Source organism: Platalea leucorodia (assembly GCF_965183815.1).
Source record: "Platalea leucorodia genome assembly, chromosome: 5".
Taxonomy (NCBI): domain Eukaryota; kingdom Metazoa; phylum Chordata; class Aves; order Pelecaniformes; family Threskiornithidae; genus Platalea; species Platalea leucorodia.
Window position 1 is genome coordinate 63,727,953 of NC_138827.1, and position 22,232 is coordinate 63,750,184.

At 42.1% G+C, this 22,232-nt stretch overlaps 1 protein-coding gene across 1 annotated transcript in view; it reads left to right on the plus strand.

Moving 5' to 3' along the window:
* The window catches only part of ERBB4 (erb-b2 receptor tyrosine kinase 4), a gene marked incomplete at both ends in the record, with an annotated part of 639,842 nt that overhangs the window by 529,822 nt on the left and 87,788 nt on the right, over positions 1 to 22,232 (plus strand). The window contains one exon of the mRNA XM_082312566.1: positions 10,868 to 11,053. Coding sequence (XP_082168692.1) covers positions 10,868 to 11,053 — 186 coding nt within the window. The remainder of the gene's footprint in view (positions 1 to 10,867; positions 11,054 to 22,232) is intronic.

A 22,232-nucleotide genomic window follows, 5' to 3' on the forward strand; every position in this document is an offset into this window, starting at 1 on the left:
GCAAGTTTAGGTGGTGTTTGCCCATAACTTTATGTTCTTGGTTTCTGTACTTCAGTGAGATCTTGTCTTTATGAGAGTGTCTACACAGCCACAAATACAAACTAATAAATACAGTTGTATTGATAGATTTGACCGAGGCTTTTGTATTGGTAACAGACAGTTGGCCACTCATTCATGCAGGTTTGTTCTTGGAGTTGTTTGGCTCTCCCTGACAGAAATCTGGGCCTGAATATGGCCACGCATTGAAGACCAGACATAGTATTTGATGTGGGGGTTACTGCAGATGTCAAGATTTTGTCCACATGAAAAAAAGATTCATTATAGTTATATTATGCTGTTATATATATAATATGTTTGTGTGTATTACCCTGACAGTAGGACATGCTCAAATCTTGTGAAAGCTTTGGGAGGGATATGAAACGTTACAATTAGAGCATAAGACAAGCTGCCAGTGTTAAGGTTTATAAGAACCACCCCGAAACATATCTATAGACAGGCTAGGGATGTAAGCTCTCCTTTGCATTGACTTCCTAAATTCTGGCCACTTTTCAAAGCCAGGTTACTGAACTGGGTGGGCATCATCCCGCGGATGGCCGTGGAGGGGGCGGAGGAGCCGTCCCGGCTGGCAGCCAAGGCCCCTCACAGCCACTCGCTCCGGGCCCCAGCCCACCCCCCCCAGCAAGGACTGGGGAGAGAACGGGCGGAACAGGAGAGAGAACTCCTGGGTCAAAATAAGGATAGGGAAATCGCTTGCCAATTACTGTCACAGGCAAAACAGACTCGACTTGGGAATTTAACTTAATTCATTGCCAATTAACATAAATATTTAATAGCTGATTCAGTATTAGCAAACGAACAAAAAAACCCCACATTAAAACATTATGGAAAAAACCTACCTTTCCTCCCCCTTTCCCTGGCCCAACTCCAGTCACCGCCCCTCCCAGCTGGTTGCTGCCTGCGGCAGCGTGGGCTGGCTGGAGCCGGCCGTGTCCGGTTCAGGGCAGCCCCAGCCCCTTCCCACATGGGCCTGCCCTGCAGCGCCCTGCTACCACAGCCCTGCCATTCACACCCAGTGCTCCCAGTATTTGCTGTTCTAGGAGTGTCATAAAGTTGGGCGGTATCTGCCCGGCAGCAGGGGTAAGGACCACATCGCTGGGCGCAGAAGGGCTCGGCCAGGATCGAGGTTCTGTCGTGGCGGGTGAAGCGCAGGGCAGAGCCCGGCCTCGCAGCAGTCGGGAGTGGCGATGCAGTGCACTGAAGACAGGAGGTGTATGAATTTTGGTGGTGGCAGTGATTTTCTTTCAAGCGTTTTTTTTAAGAGGTTTTTAATTTTAATTTTATCTTCGGGAGAAGAGTAGGTCAACAGGATGGTAAAAGAAAGAGCAAAGAAGGTAGAGAAGAAAAGGGTGGAGGAAAAACTAGAAACTCAGGAGAAAATAGCAGGCAGAGTAATGTTGAAAGGAAGAAAGCGCTGTAACACAGGAAACGTGTGGCAGCTTTTGATGACTTTGTGGTTCACTGATGCAGCTTGGTCAAAAAAAAGTCTAACAGTGAACCAAACAGTCCAATGAAACCTTTTTTGTTTAAATATCCTCATCCCTTTGCAGTACTTGAGTCCTGAGTGCGATGCTCTTAGGCAACTGAATACAGATGAGGGAAACATGGAGGTGAGCCTATTTTGAATTCTCAATTGTGAGAGATTAAATACCTGGGTTATGGGCAAAATGTATCTTTGATTAAAACAACTCTTAATGTTGATATTACACTTGATGAAATTAGGTTTCAATTTGATGCTATCCCTTTAAATTGATCCTGAAGGAGGAAGGAGCTTTGAGTATGTGATTATAAAGTTAAGCTTTTCAGTGATACCAGAAAATTTCAAAGGAATGCCCTAAGACTCTTCAGAAAGGAGTGAGAACTTGATAATTATTTTTTTCTCTATCACTCATTCTTGAGACCTTGCCATCACTCATCTTAAATCAAAAATCAAAGCAATAACTCCCTCCTCCTGAAATGAATGTGCAGCTAAGGCTGGAAATGTTTATAAGCTGGTCAGTGGTAAGGTCTGTTTACCCTCCTGTTCGAATAATGCCGAAATGATTGCTTTTCTAGACTGTACGCTGAAAACTTCAAACATTTTTGCTAGTTGCATCAAAATAGTAAGAAACAAATAACTTTTGGCAGACTATTCTGAAATAATGATGCCTGTCACAAACTATAAGTAAAACATTTGTCAGAATGATACAATATTTTTACAGAGAGGTGCGCACACTGTTAAACCACTTACACCCAATCTGCAAGGGGGGATGGCCAGTCTGAAACCCACTGTTACTTCTCTCGATGGCTTTCAAGGGAAACATTTCTGGTTGCTGAGGTCCTGAGCTCTTGGCCATTTATGCATAAAAGTGAACTGAATATGTGCTAGATTTTGCTTGCTCATCGTCAGAATCAGTGTTTTCTGGCAAGGTTCACAGAAAGGCTGGTGGGAGTTGTCCTCTGACTAGATCCTGAAACCAGGACAGATGGAAAATCTTCACTTAGTTTGTTGTGCACTGAGGTCTGTTCCTTCAGACTTGAGATTCCTTCTCAGCTGTCTAACATGGGCTCTCATGAATTGGGAGACTTAATTGGTACAAAGTCAGCAGGGAGAAGTAAGAAGCATATGGTGTGTGGGTTCGACAAAATGTATCTCCTACACTTTCAAACATTTAAGCATGTGCTTAACTCTAAGCACTTGAGCCCTGTTGGAGTCAGCGTGGTTGCCCATGCCCTCAGTGTTCGCAGGACAGGGATCACAGTACTTTTTTTTTTTTTCCCCCAATTTATTTAATGTTGCTCCAAAATATATAGTGAGCCAGATTTGCTTCTATAAGCACATGAGGGTATCTACTCCTGCATGAATAGGACCTACTGCTTCTCTAAGGTGGTCATGGAATATTTGACTCAGCAGTCTGTAAGCGTCATCTTTGACAGGGAGAGCTTTCAAATCCCTGAATTGTGCTAGTTTCAAGTAAGTGTTTGGAGGAAAGTGGGGCATCTCTCTCATGCATTTGAATTGCATGGGGCAACCGCATGCGTTTGAATTCAGTGTCAACAATGCAGGCTGTGCCTCTGCAGTGTTGAGTCAGTAAGACTACATACCCTCTCTGCTGTGTGCAAGTGCTCTGACAAGCAAAGGAGTCTCAGAGGGTATGCCTGCTCTGAGCAATGCAGCACATTTAAAGACATATACCACCTCCAGAAAAGGCTGTGCACCTGTTTAGCAGTGCCCTAGCCGGAGACCAGCTCTGCTCCTGGACAGTGGAGAGCACATTACTCTAGTGTTGTACCATGCCTTGCTCATCACCAGGCTGCAGCCTGGATGCAGGGTGGGACACTGACCTGGAGCCAGCTTCCCCCGATGGCCCTAGCTTGGTCAGAGCCAAGTGAGTGGTACTTGCCTGATGCTGTTTCCATCGCTTTTGTGCATGATAGACCACAGTGTGTGGTCCCTGCTGTGGAATTTTATTTTCTTTTTCATTCTTAGTTTTTATCCTAGAAAGTTTTGGGTGTAGTGGCACACCTGGCAGCTGGATTTCCAGAACTTTCTGAAGGAATAAGTTAATCTCACCATTTAATGGTGCAGCACACTTGTACAGTCTAAGTATACAGTGACTCCACTTACTACCCAATGAACTTCTGGTCAAGTTCCTCATTGGAAACTGAACTCAAAAAAGCTCAAATCTCGTATGTCCAAAAGTGATAAGGTTCAAAACCACCCATTCAAACCTTGTAGTCTCTTTAATCATAAGAGTTTGTCCTGGCTCTGAGGAAGCACATGTTGACAAGACTCATACTGTTATCTTCTCTGTTTGGTCACATATAGCTTCCTTAACATGGCTTCCTAAAGCAAAACAAGCATGGGGGAAGTTTCAAGGAGACAGTGGTCAGTGCAAAACTCTAGCTAACAGCCCATTAGACTTCCTTAATAGCAGGGCCTTGATTTAGACCTCTAGTTATTTCTTGCTGTGCCAGCCAAACTCGGTGTTTCCCCAAAGAAAAAGTGATTGGTTGTATGAGTGTGCATATAGGATTTGGACCTGAATGCGCAGTGTTACGCTTCCGTGCAACAACCATCGATGAAACTGTACCTACTGTAAGTATTCATCTTGCGTTACGCTTGCAGTGTGGATGTGGATGTAGAGAAAGATTTTTTTTTTTTTAAATACCTTTCTTCATTTGCTCCTGAATCCTGCTTCTCCAGTGAGAAGTTGAGAGAATTTGTTGTACGCAACCTAGGTGTTGTCACTGTCTCTCAGGAGGGTACAGTGACAGAAACCCGTTTCATCACAGGACACGGAATATGCTACCATACTCACATGAGCCAAGTTACAGCATGTAGCTCAGTCCTGCAGTAGTAACCTCAGGGTTGAATCTGCCCTTGCAGCATTCAGGTGTTGTTCACTGTATTACACAGCAGTAAAATTGGTTATAGAAGCTGTTGCTAAGTCCCAAATAAGACTTCTGCGTGAAAGTGCCCTGTTAAATGTGTCTGCTCCTGATGACTATAAAATGGTTCCTAGAAAAACAGCTGTGGCAGTTTATGCTGTTACTGTCCTCCCTCTGTTTGCTACTGTCCCACTGTGGGACTCTGATATCCTTTGTTGGTCCCTATAGCTGCATCTCTCATTTCATTTTCAGAAATGGCTGAGACATTTCAACAGAAGCTTTCCAGGGAGTATCTGCCCAAGTGGTGAAAAATCGCAGCCCAAGGGTTGAAAGTATAGCAGTGCTGTAAAGCAATTGAAAACAGCATCTTGCATAGGAAGTACAGGGGAAATACAACAATGGGTATCATTGTCATACAATAAATGTGGGCATGTATGGTTTTGAGTATATCTGTTGTGCTGTCTCAGCCTAAGTAATTGTGCAGACTGCATAGGCTAAGTCAGCTATAACCTAAAAAATTTGTAAGACCTAGCAGACAAACAAAAGGCATTGAAAATACGTTGGACTGTAATTGGATCTGCCCTGAAGCAGGTCAGACGTGCATTCCAGACAGGTGTTTGCTCTAGCCATTAGAAGCATTGTAAAATTAATGTAAAATGCAGTGTATTCACTGTAGTATCTCTCCTGTTACCACAGCACAGCTTGTGCTTTCAGAAAAATGCACAGCACAGTATGAAGTCAGCTTTTAAGCACATTTATTTACTCGACAGTGATTAGGAAAAACAGGTGGATTGTTCTTTTCTGGCTTCTTTTGTTTGAGGGCATTTCTATGGTGAGAACAGTTAGAAGCAGAAGGTTAGGAAACCAAAGATTTTTCAGACTTTGTCCCTTCTTACCGAACTCTTTGTCAGGTGCATACGTTCACCTGGCTTAACTGGAGCAGTAAAATTTACTCTGGCCTTGCTGAATTGGAGCAGCAGACCTGTGGTACTTCTCTGGAACAGGGAGCATGTTTCTCCTGCACTGGGCTCTGAAGGATAGCGCATGTATGTGGAACGCTGGAAGGGGAGATTGGCTACTTATAAGTGAGCTTCTCCCAGTGCTCTGTGTGGCATGGCCATTGGCACTTAGGAAGCTCATGTGTTAAAGAGCAAGCCTTCAGAAGGAGTATCTTTTTCCCTCTGCCAGGTATTTAAATCTGATATAAGGAGATAATCAATACTGCTTCAAATGCTAATTCTCTTGCTTGGTGAAGTCTTCAGCAACAAGAAGATGTGGTTATCAACACTGCATTAGAAGGTGCTGGGATCCACCACACGGTACAGGACTCTTAATGACAGTACATATTAACATGTTCAGAGCCTCTCTAAGCAGCTGAGGGAAGGTCTCTTGACTGATTCTGATGTTCAGATTTCCTTTAGAGCATGGGTTTGGACTCAGCAGGGTGATGGCTTGCTGTCATCTCTACCTGGTTCCAGGACCCCAGGGATCTCAGGAGTTGCCTGCATGCCATCTCTAGCATCTCAGGAACAGTCTGTCCGGGGATGCTTGACCATGTACTGAACTGGTGTACTAATTAATGAGGATATGTTCTGGAAGAGAGTGGTGTCCTGGACTACTCTGGGTGGAGAACAAATTTTCAATATGGACATAAGTATGGCATTATTTTACTGCTAGTGGCACCTGCACCTTGCTGAGTCTGTTCATTTACAAACTAAATGGTCAGAGAAACAAAACCAGTATCAAAGGATTCTCTTCAGGGACCATGGTGCTGGCTAATATTTATATTTAGTTGTCAGTTGTAATTGCTAACAATAACACATGAGAACAGGAAAGAGGGAAGTTAAATACCATCTTGTAAGATGTGCTGTAGGTGTTACTCAGGGCACTCTTTCTTCTCAGAGTCTTGAGAATTGTTTTTTCTTCCCCATCCTGGAAGACCAAAATGAAAATCCTACTTTAGTTGCATTTTTAGTTACTTTTCAGAAACAACAGTCAAATTAAAGGCATTTCAAACATGACTGCAGAGTATGGGTAGGTCATGAAACAGTTTTAGGTGGGATTTTCAAAGCCGTCTAAGTAACGAAGGAGACTTAAGTGACCTGTGAGAAGCGAGTGGCTGGTTCCCTTCATCATCTGTGTTGACAAATGCTTTTAGCCTGCATGTAACTATAGTATGTTGTATCGCTACAGTGACAGCCAGCTCTCGTGACTTAAATAAGCTCTACCTGTCTAAGCATGTTTTGGCAGTCTAACAGCAGGTGCTCTGCAGGCTTCTTCTGGCCTCTTGCTGTGGGTTGGCAATTGCACCTCCTCTGACCCCTGTTGACACAGCTGCTGACAGAAACCAGAGTCATAGGTCTGGTGACAGCTCACTGGGACCTACAAGCTCACCCTTCTTCTTGGGTATGCTATTGTGTTATTAAATGCACATGACAGATGGATCGGTGTAAAGCATTAAAATAACATTTATGTCATTGTTTAATATAATTGTTTAATATAGGGTTGTGTATATAAATCACAGGAGTTGAGCTTAATGTGGCAATAATTCAGCCACATTCAAAAGGGACAGAAGAGAGGAATGATCAATGTGACGTGATTTCTTTATGCAAAATAGCGTATCTGAGAAGTATAATACTGAGTTGAACATGGAAGGCTCAATTAAAGTCACTTGCTATTCTCTCTGTGATGAGGCTGGGGGGACACAACAATGGCCCTGCCAAGCTACCTGTGGGATTAGCTGCCTTCTGCATCAAGGTCTTTCTTTACCAGCCTTCCCTTGGGATATATTAACACTGTAAGCACTGCTGTGAATCGAATATGCATACACAGCCTTGGTTTTAAGTAACTTATTTGAGATCTTGTAGTATCCTAGCCTCAGCTGGTCAGGGCTCACCGTAGACTGCAAAATACATCTTAGAGGTAAGGGCAAGCTGAGCTCCAGAACTGCTACCTGTGTCTAAGCTGGCTGGCTTATAGCTGTCCTGTGTATGGCTGCCATGCACTGCTGTGATAATTAATACCTGAGCAGCAACAGTAGCGTGAACAAACTCTTGGAAGAGATTTCGTTTGCCTGGGGAGTTACTCTTGTGATAAGACTTCTTGCTCCTGAAGACAGGTGAAGCAGGGTGCCTGATGTCCAACAGGAACCTTTCAAAACTGTCATGACTCCTGTCATTTCTCAGATGCTAGTGTGAGCACATGATGTTACAAAGACCTTGACTCCTGGGGGAAAGATAAAGTACCATAACTTAATACTTTCTCTCCCCTCCTCCCCTTTTTTATTTCAACCTTCAAAGGATTTTTTTCAGGAGATAAAGTGATCTGGGGCCCAGTTCCCACTTCTGCTCTAGGCTTCTGTGTGACTCTGGATAGTAGGTTGTGCTTTTCTGTACCTCAGTTTCCTCTCCGTTACATTAGAATAGGCACGATTTTAAAATCATTTGTGTAATTGTGCCAGTTGAGTAGAGACAAGATCTGCAGACATAAGGGTACCAAAAGATACAGGAAATTGCAGAGGCCAGTTTTGAAAGATGCCAGTGTCAGACAGCCAAGTCTGTGAGTTTAGGTGCCTTACCTGATTAAATGTTTCAGAAAATTTAATTGGGAACCAGGCTGCAGAGTGCCTAAGTGCCATGGAGACTGGAGACTGTAGCTCTAGGGTCTTTCGTGTCCAAACAGATTTTAGAGTGGGGACTAGTATTCCTTATTTGCTGAACAGATTTTTAAAATGCTACTATGTCATAATGTTTCTGTTGTTGTTGTTTGTCTGTTTTGTCTAATTAGGCTCTGGCAGAACAATTGTAATCTCGTTTACTTTGTGTTTGTGCTGTGCCGGATAGACATAACCCTGAATTTAGTTCTCCTGTAGATGTGAGTTCAATAAAAATAACAATACTTTTACTAATGAGAATAACTATGTGAAGCCAGGATTCATGCTAAATTAGTATCCATTAGTGACTTAGATCTATAATGAAGGTTTCCTTGCTCTCTGTTGTGTGTCTCAATTCATTACAGAGCAGTCCATAATATTTTATTAACAACCTTTTTTTTTTTTTCTGGAACCATTGCCCAAAACTATCGGAAGAATATGTGCTTTTCTGTACCATCAGAATGAGACAAATGGCACTGCTTGCTTTTATTATTGTACAGAAGCATCTTTCTTGGACTCAGATAGACTTGTAAATGGCAAGTAGCTGGAGACTAATGGAGCACATGCTTTAAAGCTTTCCATCTGGTCCCTTGGTGAGCAAAAAGAATATATTGTCTATGTTCTAATCAGTCCTCATTATAAAGAAAGCTATTCCCACTCCAAGTTCCTGGAGAAACTCTTACCTTTACTCAGAGAGGGAGAGGGCAACAAGTACTATCCCCTTATGCATCTGCAGGATAAAAATGAATGGGGTAAAAAGAAAAAATGAGGCAGAGTAATTTTGTGCTCTGAAACTGGATAATGCACCTGTCAACAGGTATTTATTCTGGTGGCCTTCAGTGACATTTTCTAGTGACAGCAGAAGAGAAGCTAAAATTGTTTCAAGGAGACTCCGTACATACGAGTTGAGTGAGCAAGAACTATATTAATTTGAATGTGAGCAAACCTACTTAAATTAAGATCCCTTTTCTAATATGTTATATTGGAATCTTCCTCAGAGCTCCTCCTCCAGTCGTCTCATCAAATAGCCTCTATTTATTCATTTATTTGTTTTATTTTTTCACATACATTTAGGAAGAAAAAGGAAGGAGATACTCCCCCCAATGGAGACCATCTGCTCTTTTCTTATCGGGGGGAAAAAACCCTACAATTAGTGTCTTGTTCATCTTTTCGTTTTAACAAAAAAAGAGAGGGAAAGAAAGAGAGAGAACTATTATGCAAATACTCTGCAATTTGGTTTCAAATATTCTTTGTACTATGATGAGCAATTTCCTTTAATACAAACTCAGCCTACTTGCCAGGACTTTTTTTTGCCTTAACATAGGGAAGGAAAAAAAACTTTTATGAGTTGGGGGGTGGGGGCATGCTATGTTCCTCTGATGTTAACTTTTTCTCATCCTTTTTTTCTATCTTTCTTTCTTTGGCATTATTACAGCTGTTATTCTTTAAGTTGTGAGAAAGATGTCGTATAGTTTTTTTGAGAAAGAACGAGAACCAAAATAGATTTACAAAGCCACAGTTTCATCTCACTTTTCATTGTTCCATTGCCATGATGAAGTAGTCTTGAAATGGAGGACTCCACTTAGTGAATGAGAGAGAAAAGCTTTTTCCCAACCTTTTTTGAATGTCAGTTATTTGTGATGGCAGCATTACCTCCAAGAAGAGATACGTAGCTTTTTTAGAAGGAGCTCCTGTGCTACTTGCAAGTGGTACAAACATTAGGGCCAAATAGCATAGCCAAGATTAAGTCCTTCTGGTCCTTGGCATTGGACAGCCTAGCTTGCTAGCTGAAAACCTCTGAAAACTTATGATCTGGAAAAGGTAAAGTATAGAAGAAAGAAAGGAATATGATCTCCTGTTTGTTGTGTGGGAAGCTGAAGCATGGAAAAAAATGAAATAACTCACCCAATATCTATTGGTAGAGGACTTTGGAAGAATCAGGAGCTGAGCTGAGAGGTTCAGATTTAGAAAGCTGTTGCTTTGTGTAGTGGTCTACTTGTGGCAACATCAGGAGACAGGCAGGACTGCTACTGCAGCTGGGCTACTGCTGTACCATCACGACTGCTAGTTTAGGCTATTGTTGTACAACAGTCATACAGACAGCAGCGTGGTCAGATCCTAATGGCTTAACAAATCTGCTGACTTTCAGTAGGGCTTATGACACATTTGAAAAGCCCACACTAAACCTCCTGATTCTTAACCCTTTGCAGGTTGAACTTGGGGAAAGCTTCAATTGACATATAAATGCTACATGCTTAAGCCTATAAAATGCTAAGCATAAAATCTCTGATCCAGTAAGGCATTTTAGCACAGCTTAATCAAATGTCTTGCTATATGAGGCCTAACTGGCCATCTGACTACACACGAGTGGCATAGTTTGCTTGCATATAAAAAAGCTGATGCCCAATGGATTGACCACAAATTGGGAAAATATATTCAAGAAACAAAATTAAGGGAAGTAAAACAAGACCAGTGAGACCATTAAGCAAGGTCAAGTGTGTCACACTTTCATCTTTGCTTCTGTGTCTGTAACGGGACAGGGAATATAGGGCAGTTCAGAATCTGAGCCTTCATCAGATCTGTTCTGACAGTCTGACCCATTGCTTGGGGCTCATTACATCAAGCATACATTACATCAGACTGGATTTTGCCTCAGTATGCCTAGTACTGCATAGACAACACAGGGATTCATGGTACTTAGGGGATCCCCTTTAGGCGGTCTATGGGAAGTCTATGCACAGAGTCTTTAAGCATACTGGAGTAACTGGGTCATTTTTGTTGTTTCAGGAAGCTCTTATCATGGCCAGCATGGACCACCCGCACCTGGTGAGACTCCTGGGTGTCTGCTTGAGCCCAACCATTCAACTAGTCACTCAGCTGATGCCTCATGGCTGCCTGTTGGATTATGTTCATGAACATAAGGATAATATTGGCTCCCAGCTTCTGCTAAACTGGTGTGTCCAAATAGCTAAGGTATGTAGTTCATGCTGTTCTTTTTTTGTCATTTTCATAACTAGCTGAAAAACATGCCATGCAAGAAAAAAAAGATCAAAAAAAAAATTGTTTGGGTTTTTTGGATTTTGTTTGTGGTTTTTTTTCAGGCGTGTTTTTGTTTTCAAGAAGGTTGGGTAGCTCTTGAAATACACACTATTTTGGCTGCTTACAGTATTATAGATTAGTTGTCAATATGTAAACCAGTGTTTTTCTTAACTGTCTTTCCAAGTCAGTGTTAATGGGGGGTCTTTCAGGGGAAAAAAAAAAGGTGGGGGGGAAGGAGCCCCCTGTGTGACATCTGGGGCTGAGCACAGAATGATTTTTCAGCCTCTTCTACTGTTCGTTCTTCATAGATACTGATTTAACCTGATTGCAGTTTTCAGCCTTTCTGAATGCGCATTGCCAGTTAAATTCTGATATGCCATCAATTGTCTGCCCCCACACTACCAAGAAGATAAATATTCACTTCATGTCACTCCTTTGGGAACCACTACAGTTCTGCTGTGTTTAAGACCTATCACAACAGCTGAGGCTGGAGGGTAATATTGCTCGTCTCTGCAGAATGGGAAATCTCAAGGGCTGGATCCTGCTTTGCTTGCTGTGGTGTAATGCTCTCTGCCTTCCTGTGGGGTTTTAGGAGCAACAGTTGAAGCCATTATCATTCAGATACAGACTGCACTTTAGCTGAGGTGGAACAGAGTATAAATCATAAATGCAGCCCTAATGTAATCCTTGCGCAATGTTTTACATGTATTTTTAGGTATGTTTGGATATTCAGTGCTGTACTAAGATCAAGTTGCTGATAATCAGTTCCAAAGAGTAACAAGATCTGGGAGTGTAGGGGGCCATAGTTTTTTATCGATTTTAAAGGCTCTTGCAACCAGAGTTGCGTACAACAATGTTACTACGAATGAGAATCTGGAATCCGCTTTTTATTTAGAGTTATTTAGAAGTTATTTAAAGTTTTAGATTATTTTGGTGAAAATGCTTGTTACATAGAAGTGTGTGCCACAGACTGCCCTCTTATATTAAATCTGCAGCCTTAAGTGAATTTGCTACAGCATCCCTTAAGAAATCTTAATTCAAGTTGTAACGTTAAACTTTTAGCACTAAAGAGAAGCCTGGTGATTGAGCAATTGTTTTGCTGGACAAAATAGGAGCCATCAAGTAAACATTCACTCCTTTTAAAAACTTAAATACATAATATTTTCTTACAAAAGTAAGAAAACAGAGACATTCAGCTAGCCCTGAGTTTTTGTTCAAGAAGAGGAGGAGTTTGAGGTTCATCATTAATAGGGACCTTTTTTTTTTTTCCCCAGGGTCAGATCTGTTGTCAAACCTGCCTGAAGGTGACAGTAGATGAAATGACCATAATGCTGGGTAGAGGGGTTGATCCACAGAAGGGGTGGGGGGAGTCCCAAACCCACATTCTGACGTTGCAGCATTTTGTAGATGTGATTCTGCTGTGCTGTGGTGGGTAAAGCAGCCAGAGTTGCACAGAATACTGGGACACACTGATGGGGATTGCTTGTATCTGGAGATTTGCAAGGGTTTATTTAGGGCTATTATCAGACCAGGGAAGGTGGAGGAGAAAATACATATTCCTGTTTGAGTCCTTTCTCTCAACACAACCTCCTTCCCATCTGTTCTCCACTCTCTTGATTGATAGTGGCCGTTATTATTTATTACAAAACATTTACATAGTAGCATACGTGAAAAGATAATCCACCTTTATTTTCACTTTATGTATGCATATGCCGATTGACTCATTGGACTAATAGCTGTACTTGCTTTGCTATGGACTTTATGTGGGCAGCTGATTTAGTGAAGCAAATAGCTGATCCATAGTAGAGGCTTACAGAGCTGACAGATCTGTGGGAAGGTCTGTGGAAGGGCAGATCATGGTTTCAGCATAATGTGGGGACTGGATTTAGGTACACTCATTTGAAAATCATTGCCTCCCGATTTTCTTGATGACCGTGTGATGTGGGAGAAGAAGATGAGGTATTACAGATATTTGAGTTCTGAGATGGTGGGTAACCAAGCAGTGCAAAGAAGTGAGGTCATATGCGTAATATTAACCGATGAAGTGTCAGGTAGAGGAAGGGAGATTCTTTATAACAAAAGGTGGTCTATTACTGGTGGGAAGTTTAGTGAAGTTTAGCTAGTTTTTTGAAGTTTAATTAAATTAATCTTCTTCTGCAGCACAATAATCTTTAGGTTGGTTTTGCCTTGGCCTCACGTTACAGCGTGAAGCTCATCCACTTGGCTGCCCACAAAGGGGACAGCAGCAAGTGACTGTTGTCTTTGAAAAGTGCAGTACTTAAGTACATAGGGCTGACCTGTTAACTCTGGGCCATCACAGTTTGTCTGCATTATTTTCTCCTCTGTTTCTTCATGTGTCTCTTCCCCTTCTCTTATTTTTACTGCAGTGGTTGGTAATGGGCATGGAGAGAATCAGTATGCATCTGACAGGGAGTTCTGCATTTTGCTGCTTTTGTGTGCATATCAGTGGTATTTAGTAGGGGATTGCTTGTTACAGTTGAGGATGGCACCACCGGTACTGAATACTTGCATACCGTGCCAGTGTGGTACAATGCTATTGTGGAAGTGGACTCCAAAGAATTAAAATGTACCTTTAATTCTTTATTTTCTTCTTGTCTTTGGAGACCTTGAATGACCATTGTGTGTTGAAGATCTCCCCCATTAGGTTGCATCTATGCATAAACATACATATCTTAATTATTATATAGGAGGCTATCAGTGAAGAGAGGAAAGAGGTAGGGACATATGAGGCTGTGCACACCGCATAATGTATAAGAGTAATGCAAATTTTGCACAGAATTTTCTTCATTGCCTTGTGCTTTCTGATGGGATATAGGAATGCCTATTCCTTTGCTATCTCTCAGACTGTAATGTCAATTGGTGTTAGAAGACCTACACAGGAAAATGTTTCAGAACTGGTAGGAAGAATAATCTTTGAGATCACCAGACAAGGAGTCCCCTTATCCCAAAAAGTGGAATAAACATGGTAGTCCTCTGCTAGCAGCAGGGCAGTAGTAATACTTGTTTTCCACTCATCTGTCACATTTAACAGTGACTAGGAATCAGTCTGCAGCCAGCAAATAGGAAAGATTCAATTTGCCTACAAATGGACCGTCTCCAGAGGAATGAGTGCAGAAGGTGGCTATTGCATCAAGCACAAGTTTCCATTCACTGCAGGAAAGGTCTGTGTGTCCCACGTACCTGTATCCACTGTGCTCACGTTTCAGGCTCTGCCATACAGCTTGAGAATGTCTCTTCACATCTTGCTTTTCTAGACTTTGGGGAGTAATTGGTTCTGTCTTTCTGAAAGCTACTAAAAACATGATTAGCAATGTAATAAGAGGCAAAAAGGATCAGTGACCCCCCAGTCCTATTCTCTGCTCCCTGAAGCAGCTTCTGGTATTTTTGGTTAGGTACATCTTTCTGCCCTCACCTTCCCTCTTCTTATGGTGAGAATTTTCCTCAACAAGAAGAGAACTGAAGAAACTGGAAATGACTTGATTCCGAAGTTCGGGCTGATTTTTACAAATCGTTTAAAATCAAGTTGCTGCTGCAAGACAGTTCCTCCCTACTGCGCTTTTCTCCATCTGCCAATGTGCAGGCATTTATTTATCGAAGTCATTGCTTCAGAGTTCACTTGTTCTGCCAGGCTGTTCATTTCCATATGTCTCTACTTCTGTACAACTAGATGCAAAAACTAGTTAGGCACTATGCCTGGTTGCCAACCTGCATATGGCTCTGGAGATCATTTCTGAAGGTTGACAATAGGGCAGTTATTAAATATTATCTACTGCCAATTGAAAAAAAAGCTTGGATGCTTTTTATTTTGCTTATACAGATTGTGTTGAGTTTATTCTGACTGTTATATCATTGTAGGGTAATTGTGTTCTCTTTCCAGAAGCTTTAGCTGCTTCTTTTATGGATGAAAATTTTAAAAATAGAGTAGCCCCCAAGCGTTCTGCATAAAACATGGTTGTTAGACAGCAGCTGTGTCTAAGGGGGTTCTTCTCTTCTGCTTTGCAGATACGCAAGGCATCTCCTTGTGTGTTACTTCTATGTGTACTGTCTCTGTTAGGGACCGAATGTTAAACCTTTAGCTCTGAGTTCAGCACAGCAATTTGATGTGGAGTTTGATGTCCAGTAAAGCAGTAAACTACGCTCACGTATCAAGGTACTTCCTAGAGTGGGAGCAAGAGTGACAAGCCTGGTGGCCTTAGGGTATGGAAGGGTGGAATAATACATCATGAATGTCCATAGTGTTGAGAATCAGATTTTGTAAGGTTAGAACAAGCTTAGAAGTGAATTCTCAGTAGGTGAATTACATCCTTGTCAGCCAGTGTATGACAGATACATGTAAATCAGGAAGATTTAACAACAACAACAACAACAAAGGGTACTATGTGCATTGATATTTCAATGTGTTTGATATAATTTCTCATAGCAAGGGCTGCCCAAACACACTCCCTGTTTTTAAAAAACCTAAAAACTTCCCTGGTTTCTAGTCAGAAAGAGTTGGTTACACTCTTCCACTAGGTGGGGTTAACTATAAGGCACCTGTATTTGAGGCTGTATCCTCTCACTGTTACTCTAGTGGAAAAATTAGCCTGAGTCCTGTTGGAATTACTTGTGCTGTGCTAGGCTCTGTCTCTCTCAAGAGCATAAAGAAATGCATTTTTGCTTCTGTAACTTTGCATACAGCACTTGCTACATTCAACACAGAAGTTCAACCCAGGCAGCCCCATCTACTGTTTTACTGTTTTTTCTGGTACAATTATGGTTTCATTCTGCTGTGGTTGGTTTGTGCTACACCTGCACCAATTTTGCTGAGCAGTGTTCGAATGCAGAGAAACTTTTCTTGCCCCAAAGAAGGCAAGGCAGAGGAAGAGTGAGAAAGGAAGCAATCTTCCTAAAACAAAGCAGCTTGCCTGCAATCACCTAGCCTGTGGAGGAGAGCTCAGCTCTCCAGGGTCTTAGCCCCTGCCCCATTCTGTCCTGCCCTGTATCCCCCAGGGGCTGCCAGGCCTGTTTTTTGCATTCTGAACTATAATAATTCATTCACAATCCCTCAGAATACTAACGAGATAAAGCAGAAGTAGGCTGATATAGTGGAATGCCATGGAAGGAAAATCAACTACTTCAGGGGATTACTTTTTATACCCTTTCAATATAAAAGAATTCTCAAATTACCTTAACTAAAGCCCTGCACAGCATCAGTTATCCAGGTATGCAGGAAAACAACGTTTGAAAACACTCTAGGAAGGCAAAAGAGAAGTTGGGGAACTTGAGGATTGAATTTTAATGAAGCAGATGCATGTCTTCAAGCCTGTTGAGTATTATTCCAGCACACTTGCAGTCATTGCTTGCTCTAAGGATTCTCTGCCAGCAGTGCAGATCTGCAGCTGGGAGTCTCCAGGAGCCATCAAGCCAAAGGCTTTTGCAAAGCCTCCTCACCGCTTCTTTCTGCTGCCCTGTTATCTCTCCCTTTTAGCTGGTTCATGTTACAGGGCTCAGTGCCCTTCTGCAGTTCTCTTGGCAAAAAAGGAGGGCCTGTCTGCTGCCTGCTCCTGAAGCCTCTCTCCATGCCAAGGTTTTTAGAAAGGTGTATTTTACTACTGCCCAAGGCAGTGCTTTTCAACTGGATGTAAATTCACAGGCTATGTGAAATTCAAAGGGTCTGTGTTGATTTATGCAACAGAGAAGCTGACCCAGAAACTGGTACAGCACTCACCTCACATCCTAAATTAAACGGGTTTCACCGTGCACTCCTTATGTATGGAGTGAGGGAGGCTCTGAGCAGGGAGGGCCGGAGGCAAGTGAGGTCCCCTTGGCTGCACTGTGAGGTGAGGAGCCTTTCTCTTCCATCAAGACTTGACAGATTAGGAATGACTTCTTAGAGACAGCTTTTGTTATTCTGCTGCAGATGGGATGAGAGAGAAGCTGTGTAAAGTGGGAGGAAACAGGGGTGACTGGACAGGTTGAGAAGAGGTGGAGATAGTGGCTGTGGTTCAAGGTCTTTCTTTTTCATTAAAGAAGCCCTACCCTACAGCTCAGCGACTATTCCATCATGGAGTGAACAAAGGAGCTTAATGACAGTCATCTATCAGCTGTCCACATTTTAAGCTTCAAGATGTCTCTATTCCCAGAGCTCCTTGCCGTGACAAGGCTAATTGTATAATTATAATGCTATACCAACCCCTCCTGACGTGCTCACACTGGCAAGGACCAGGGCTAAGGGCTGTGATAATTATCACTGCAAGCAAGTACATTAGCATAAATGTAGTTTACTAATGGGGCTGCTCTATTAGGAAGTGCAGTGTATAGAAGAGTAGGATCTAAACCAAGGACTATGAAATTAAAGCCATATTGAAACAAGGCTTTAATTGTGTGGAGGAGCAAAATCAAAATAGGTGGGGAAAGTATCATTTTACCCTCCTGAACCCCTCTGTGCAGTTTTCCTTTCTTATTCGAATTCATCATGACTATTTTCCTCACTCTCCTGGAAAGCTTGGTTATCCACAGATGGCAGATTGAAATGAAGGACCCTTTTTCTGGTGCCACTGGAGAACTCTCACTGAAAGAGGGTATGCCATCAAGTCTCAGAGGGGAATTACCCTACCTTGTCCACACCCAGGTACTTTTTTGGTATTCTTCTGGGCAGCTCCCTAGGTTGCAAATGTTCACACAAACTTGAGAAGCCCTTGCAACAAAATTCAGGTGGATCTTGCAGAATTCTGCATCCTGGCTTTTAACTTTTAAGTGGGGGAAGGGGACAGATTTCTTTCCTGCTGTGGTTAACTGGACTGTCTTGGGCTTTTATGAGATGCTGAAGAAGTTTCTTCTGATCCTCTCAGTTATTAAGTTGGGGGTTTTTTTCCATCAAAGGCAGGGCAGGAAATAAATGTTAGGACTTTGGTCATTGTGTCTGATCTGTCATGCTCAGATAAACGTGGGCACATTGAGTGCAGCCATAGCTAGTATGCTGAGACACAAGATCAGGGCCTGGCGACTCTTCCCTTGGCTTGTTAGTGGCTGTGGCTGGAAATAATTCTCCAAATAAATCAGGGAATTGGATCCTATTAAAAATAATTACAGCATCTCTGCACTTTGTGCATTTCTTTGGTGGGCACAGTATTCCATGTTTTCCTGCATATAGTTATGTACCTATTTATGGAGACTTTCATGCAGTTCCCCTGCCCCCCCTTCTTCACCACTCATTTCATCTGAAGTACTGAACTGGTATAGTAACTTCTTCATCTTTTCTACCAAACCCAGTTGTCCACAGGAGAAGTTTCCCGTGAAAAGTGTTAAAATGAAGGAACGCACAACAAAATTCATCCACTTAAATGTTGAACAAGTTTTTTTTTCCTTTGTTTCCTTTCTTTCTTTCTCCTTTCACCTCAGACTGACTGTCCATTCACCAAATTCACACTCTTTCTTTCTCTGTAATTTTGTCCTTTGCGTCTGTCTTTCCCCTACTTTTACAGTGTTTGTGTCAGCCTCTGTTTCCTGTTGCTCTTTCTTCAGTGTCATCATTTCTCCTTCATTCTCATTCTCTGGCTGCTTGGCTCCCTCTAGCTGGTACCCATTCAGTGCTCTGAAAGAGCACAGGAGCATCATGCCTGCCGCCCACCAGAGTTTTTATGTTGTTGTGTCTCATTGCAGCTTTTGGAGAGGACCTCAGTTTCCTCATTTCTCTCATAATAATGCATTTGGTTTTGAGGGATTTAATATCGACTGCATGAACCCCATGTGCTGTTCTAGTTTGTGGGGGAGGGATATTTGAAACTGGAAGATTGTGTCCGAACCACAGGAACAAACATGTAAGATTGGGTAAAAATTATAAAGACATCTTTCTTCCAGCTTTGTGCTCTGACCTCTGATTCTCTAAGGCTCTCCTGCATGCTCTAATAACCTCAGTATGATAGTATTTGAGTTGTTTATGGTCTTTAGTGTGTGTGTGTGTGTGTGTGTGTGTATATTTGGTCATTAGCTCTAGAGCTGAGTGGAATGACTCAACTTTTGAAGGTGACTATCTCTCTCTACTGACTACGCTGTGTAGAAGACAAGCGTAGGCTGACCTTGTAGCTTTCTGACAGCTTAATTTACAGGGGGATAAATGTGAAGGGTGCAGGTGATGACAAGGACACAAGAGGGAATCTGGGACAAAGCAGGTACTGGAGGACTAAGCTAAGGTCAGAACTACTAACACAAGTGTGGTTGGGTTTCTTTTCTGCACAGTATGGTACATACTGCGTTAGTGAGCTGTACTGCGTAAGGTCCTGTGAGCAGGGATGTTAACTTGCTTTCAGTTTGTCAGTGACCAGGAGAGGTTTATAGTGAGTAGTAATCATTCTTTCTCCAGTCTTAATCTGGCTCCTTCTGGATTATGTAGGCTTTCTTTTCCTTTCCCCCCAAAAATCCAGTGTTCCCAAAACCAGTTCCATGGTTCATGGTTGTTAGAAAAAAAAGCGAAGAGGCAGATTTTTCAGCCATTTACAAATCATATCAGACTTTGCAAAGGCACAGAAATGAGCAATTTATTGCACAGATGGACAATTTATTGTTTTGTTAAATGAAAGGTGCACTTAGCACTGACATTTATAGGGTCTCTGATATTGGGGACCTGACAGCCACATGCTACAAAAGCCCCAAAGGCTGGCTTTGCTGAGCCTTTGATGAGCATTCTCATCAAGTACGCTGAGCTGCACTAGGGGGGAAAAAAAAACATTAGATTTTTCCTAGCAGTCCCCAACAGACTGGCTTGGGAAAGCATTATTGAAAACCACTCCTAAATCAAATTCAAGATATTATAGGAGCACCTACTAGAGTCTGTCAGGATTTCCATTATAAGCCCATATTTTTCAGGTTTATAACTCGACCATAAAATTCCACTCTGGACTATGACTTGGCATAAAATGTCTCAGCCCAAAACATTTTTTTTGTTATTATTCAAGAAATATATGTATTTGTCTATTTTTAAGTTGCTGGAGTTCAGAAACAAAAGCTGGATTTCTCTCTATATATACCCATAAATTAAAATGCTTTTTTCCCTAGCGAATGCCTTTCTTTCAACATTTTGTTTTATAACGCAACTTATCCTGCTTGAGTAACTACAAAAAATGGATTGCCAAGGTATTGATGTTTAAAGCCAGGACCCCCCCACATTTTTTGCAGAGTACCACAGTATGCACATGCCCCACAAAAACCTGCTTCTAGAAGTACGTAAGTGTCCTCAGGAAACTCTGCAAGGTCATTTGCAAAAGGTTGTGGGGCTCTAAAGGATGTGCCCATATTTGAATAGAGCTTAGCTTTCACAGTTAGCTAGATCTCCAAGTTCTCCTGTGCAATGCAATGTTCAGGCATAAATCCAGTAGCTTTTTGTACAAGAAAAAAAAAACTGGCCTGTTGAAAGGGAAGGGGGATGCTCGTCAGAAGTCGTTCCAGATGAGGGCTGTAGTCCGTAAGTATGAGATCAAACGTAGCAGTTGTCTATTAGCAGAAGAGCTACTGACCATGTCCCACATCCAAATGTATCTCAAAAAAACGAAACTATCCACTCTCTGCGTGCAACCGCTTCTCTGTCCAAGTGGGAGCCAGGAGTAGCAGCGGACTGAAGCCTGTTGTCTCCTTGTCCTAGCATGACTTGCTGTATCAGGGGCCCATGAAAAAAGCATGAAAATGGCAGTCACCTGATACCCCTTTATGAAACCTTGCTGAAGTGTATCTCAAGCCATGAATGAGATTTGAAGATAGCACCTTACATCCTATACTTTGTGGATACATTCCTTCCATCCCAAAGTAGTTTTACAGGAACACCAGAATGGGATACGTGGCATGGCAAATCTACTGAAACTAAATTCCCCTGAGACACAGCAATGAATACACCTGCAGCAGTGAACAGCAGTCAGTTAAACAGCTTCTCAATAAACTGGGGGTAGAAGGGCAGTGTAGCTGAAAGAATGCACGTCCTGGGGATACTGTGTCATCTCTGTGTGTGCTCCCGTGCGATGCAGAAGACCAAGGTGAGCCCACTTAATGCAATGTGAGAGGAGAGAGGGCAGTTCCAAGTGGCTGCTGGCACTGTTTCAGGTGCCATGCCAGCCCTCAAACCTACAGGGTCATCTGGCAGTCAGGTGTCATTAGTCAACACTCTCCCGCTTTCCCACATCCCATCTGTTTCTGTCTAGCCTGTTTGTGCAAATTAGCTCTCAGTATGCAGCAATTCTCACTGTAGCTTGGTTTTCTTTCTTCATCCTGTGACCTTCGTGCTTCCTTAAACTTTACCCTTGTCTGTGGGCCAGAGTAAAATCCTTGCTGCTTCTACTGTTATTTACAAACTGTCCATGCTAGCAAATAGAGAGGATCGTACTCTGCACAGTGCATGACTTAAACCCGAAGTCCTGCAACACATTAGTATCTTCTGATGAGAGGGGAAATAGGATTCTGTTATGTATCCCATGAAAAATATTAAGCATTAAAAGAATGCATTGCCCTGAACTGAAACGGTTCTGAATTTTCCAAGTGAAGACATTTTTCCAAGACCTTTGAAACATCTTTGGTTTTCTACTACCTTTTCTTTTTTATTAATTTTAAACCAAATTGTTTTAAAACAAAAAGTACACCTGACTTTCTTAAACATTTTTGTTCTGTTTTTTTTCAAAATGGTATTTTGTCAGGTTGTTTCACACATATAACCAAAGTCAGTTTTAGAGAAGGCAGCTTTATTTTTCCAAAAAAATTGGAAAAAAATTTTGACCAATGTTTCCTAGGAACCTCTGTGCAGAACTAAAATGCTACACTGTAATACAGTTTGGTTTTGTGTTTAGGCTCAACTTGCATTACTTGCACCATGAATTCCTTTACATGGGGACTTGCCTACAGCAATGTCTCCCGTGTCAGGATTCAGTAAACCAATCCAAATGGCATGATAGCATGATACAGCAGATGGGGAGAAAGCAATGAAATGTAAGCTATCAGAAGGGGACTTGAAAAGGCAGAAAGTACATTAATTTCTGTATGTTTGGGAGTGGAGATAGTTTAAGAGCTAGGTGTCGCTGAAGGAGGAGTTTGACATTGTGACTAGACTGGAACAGTACAGTGCAACACTGAATGA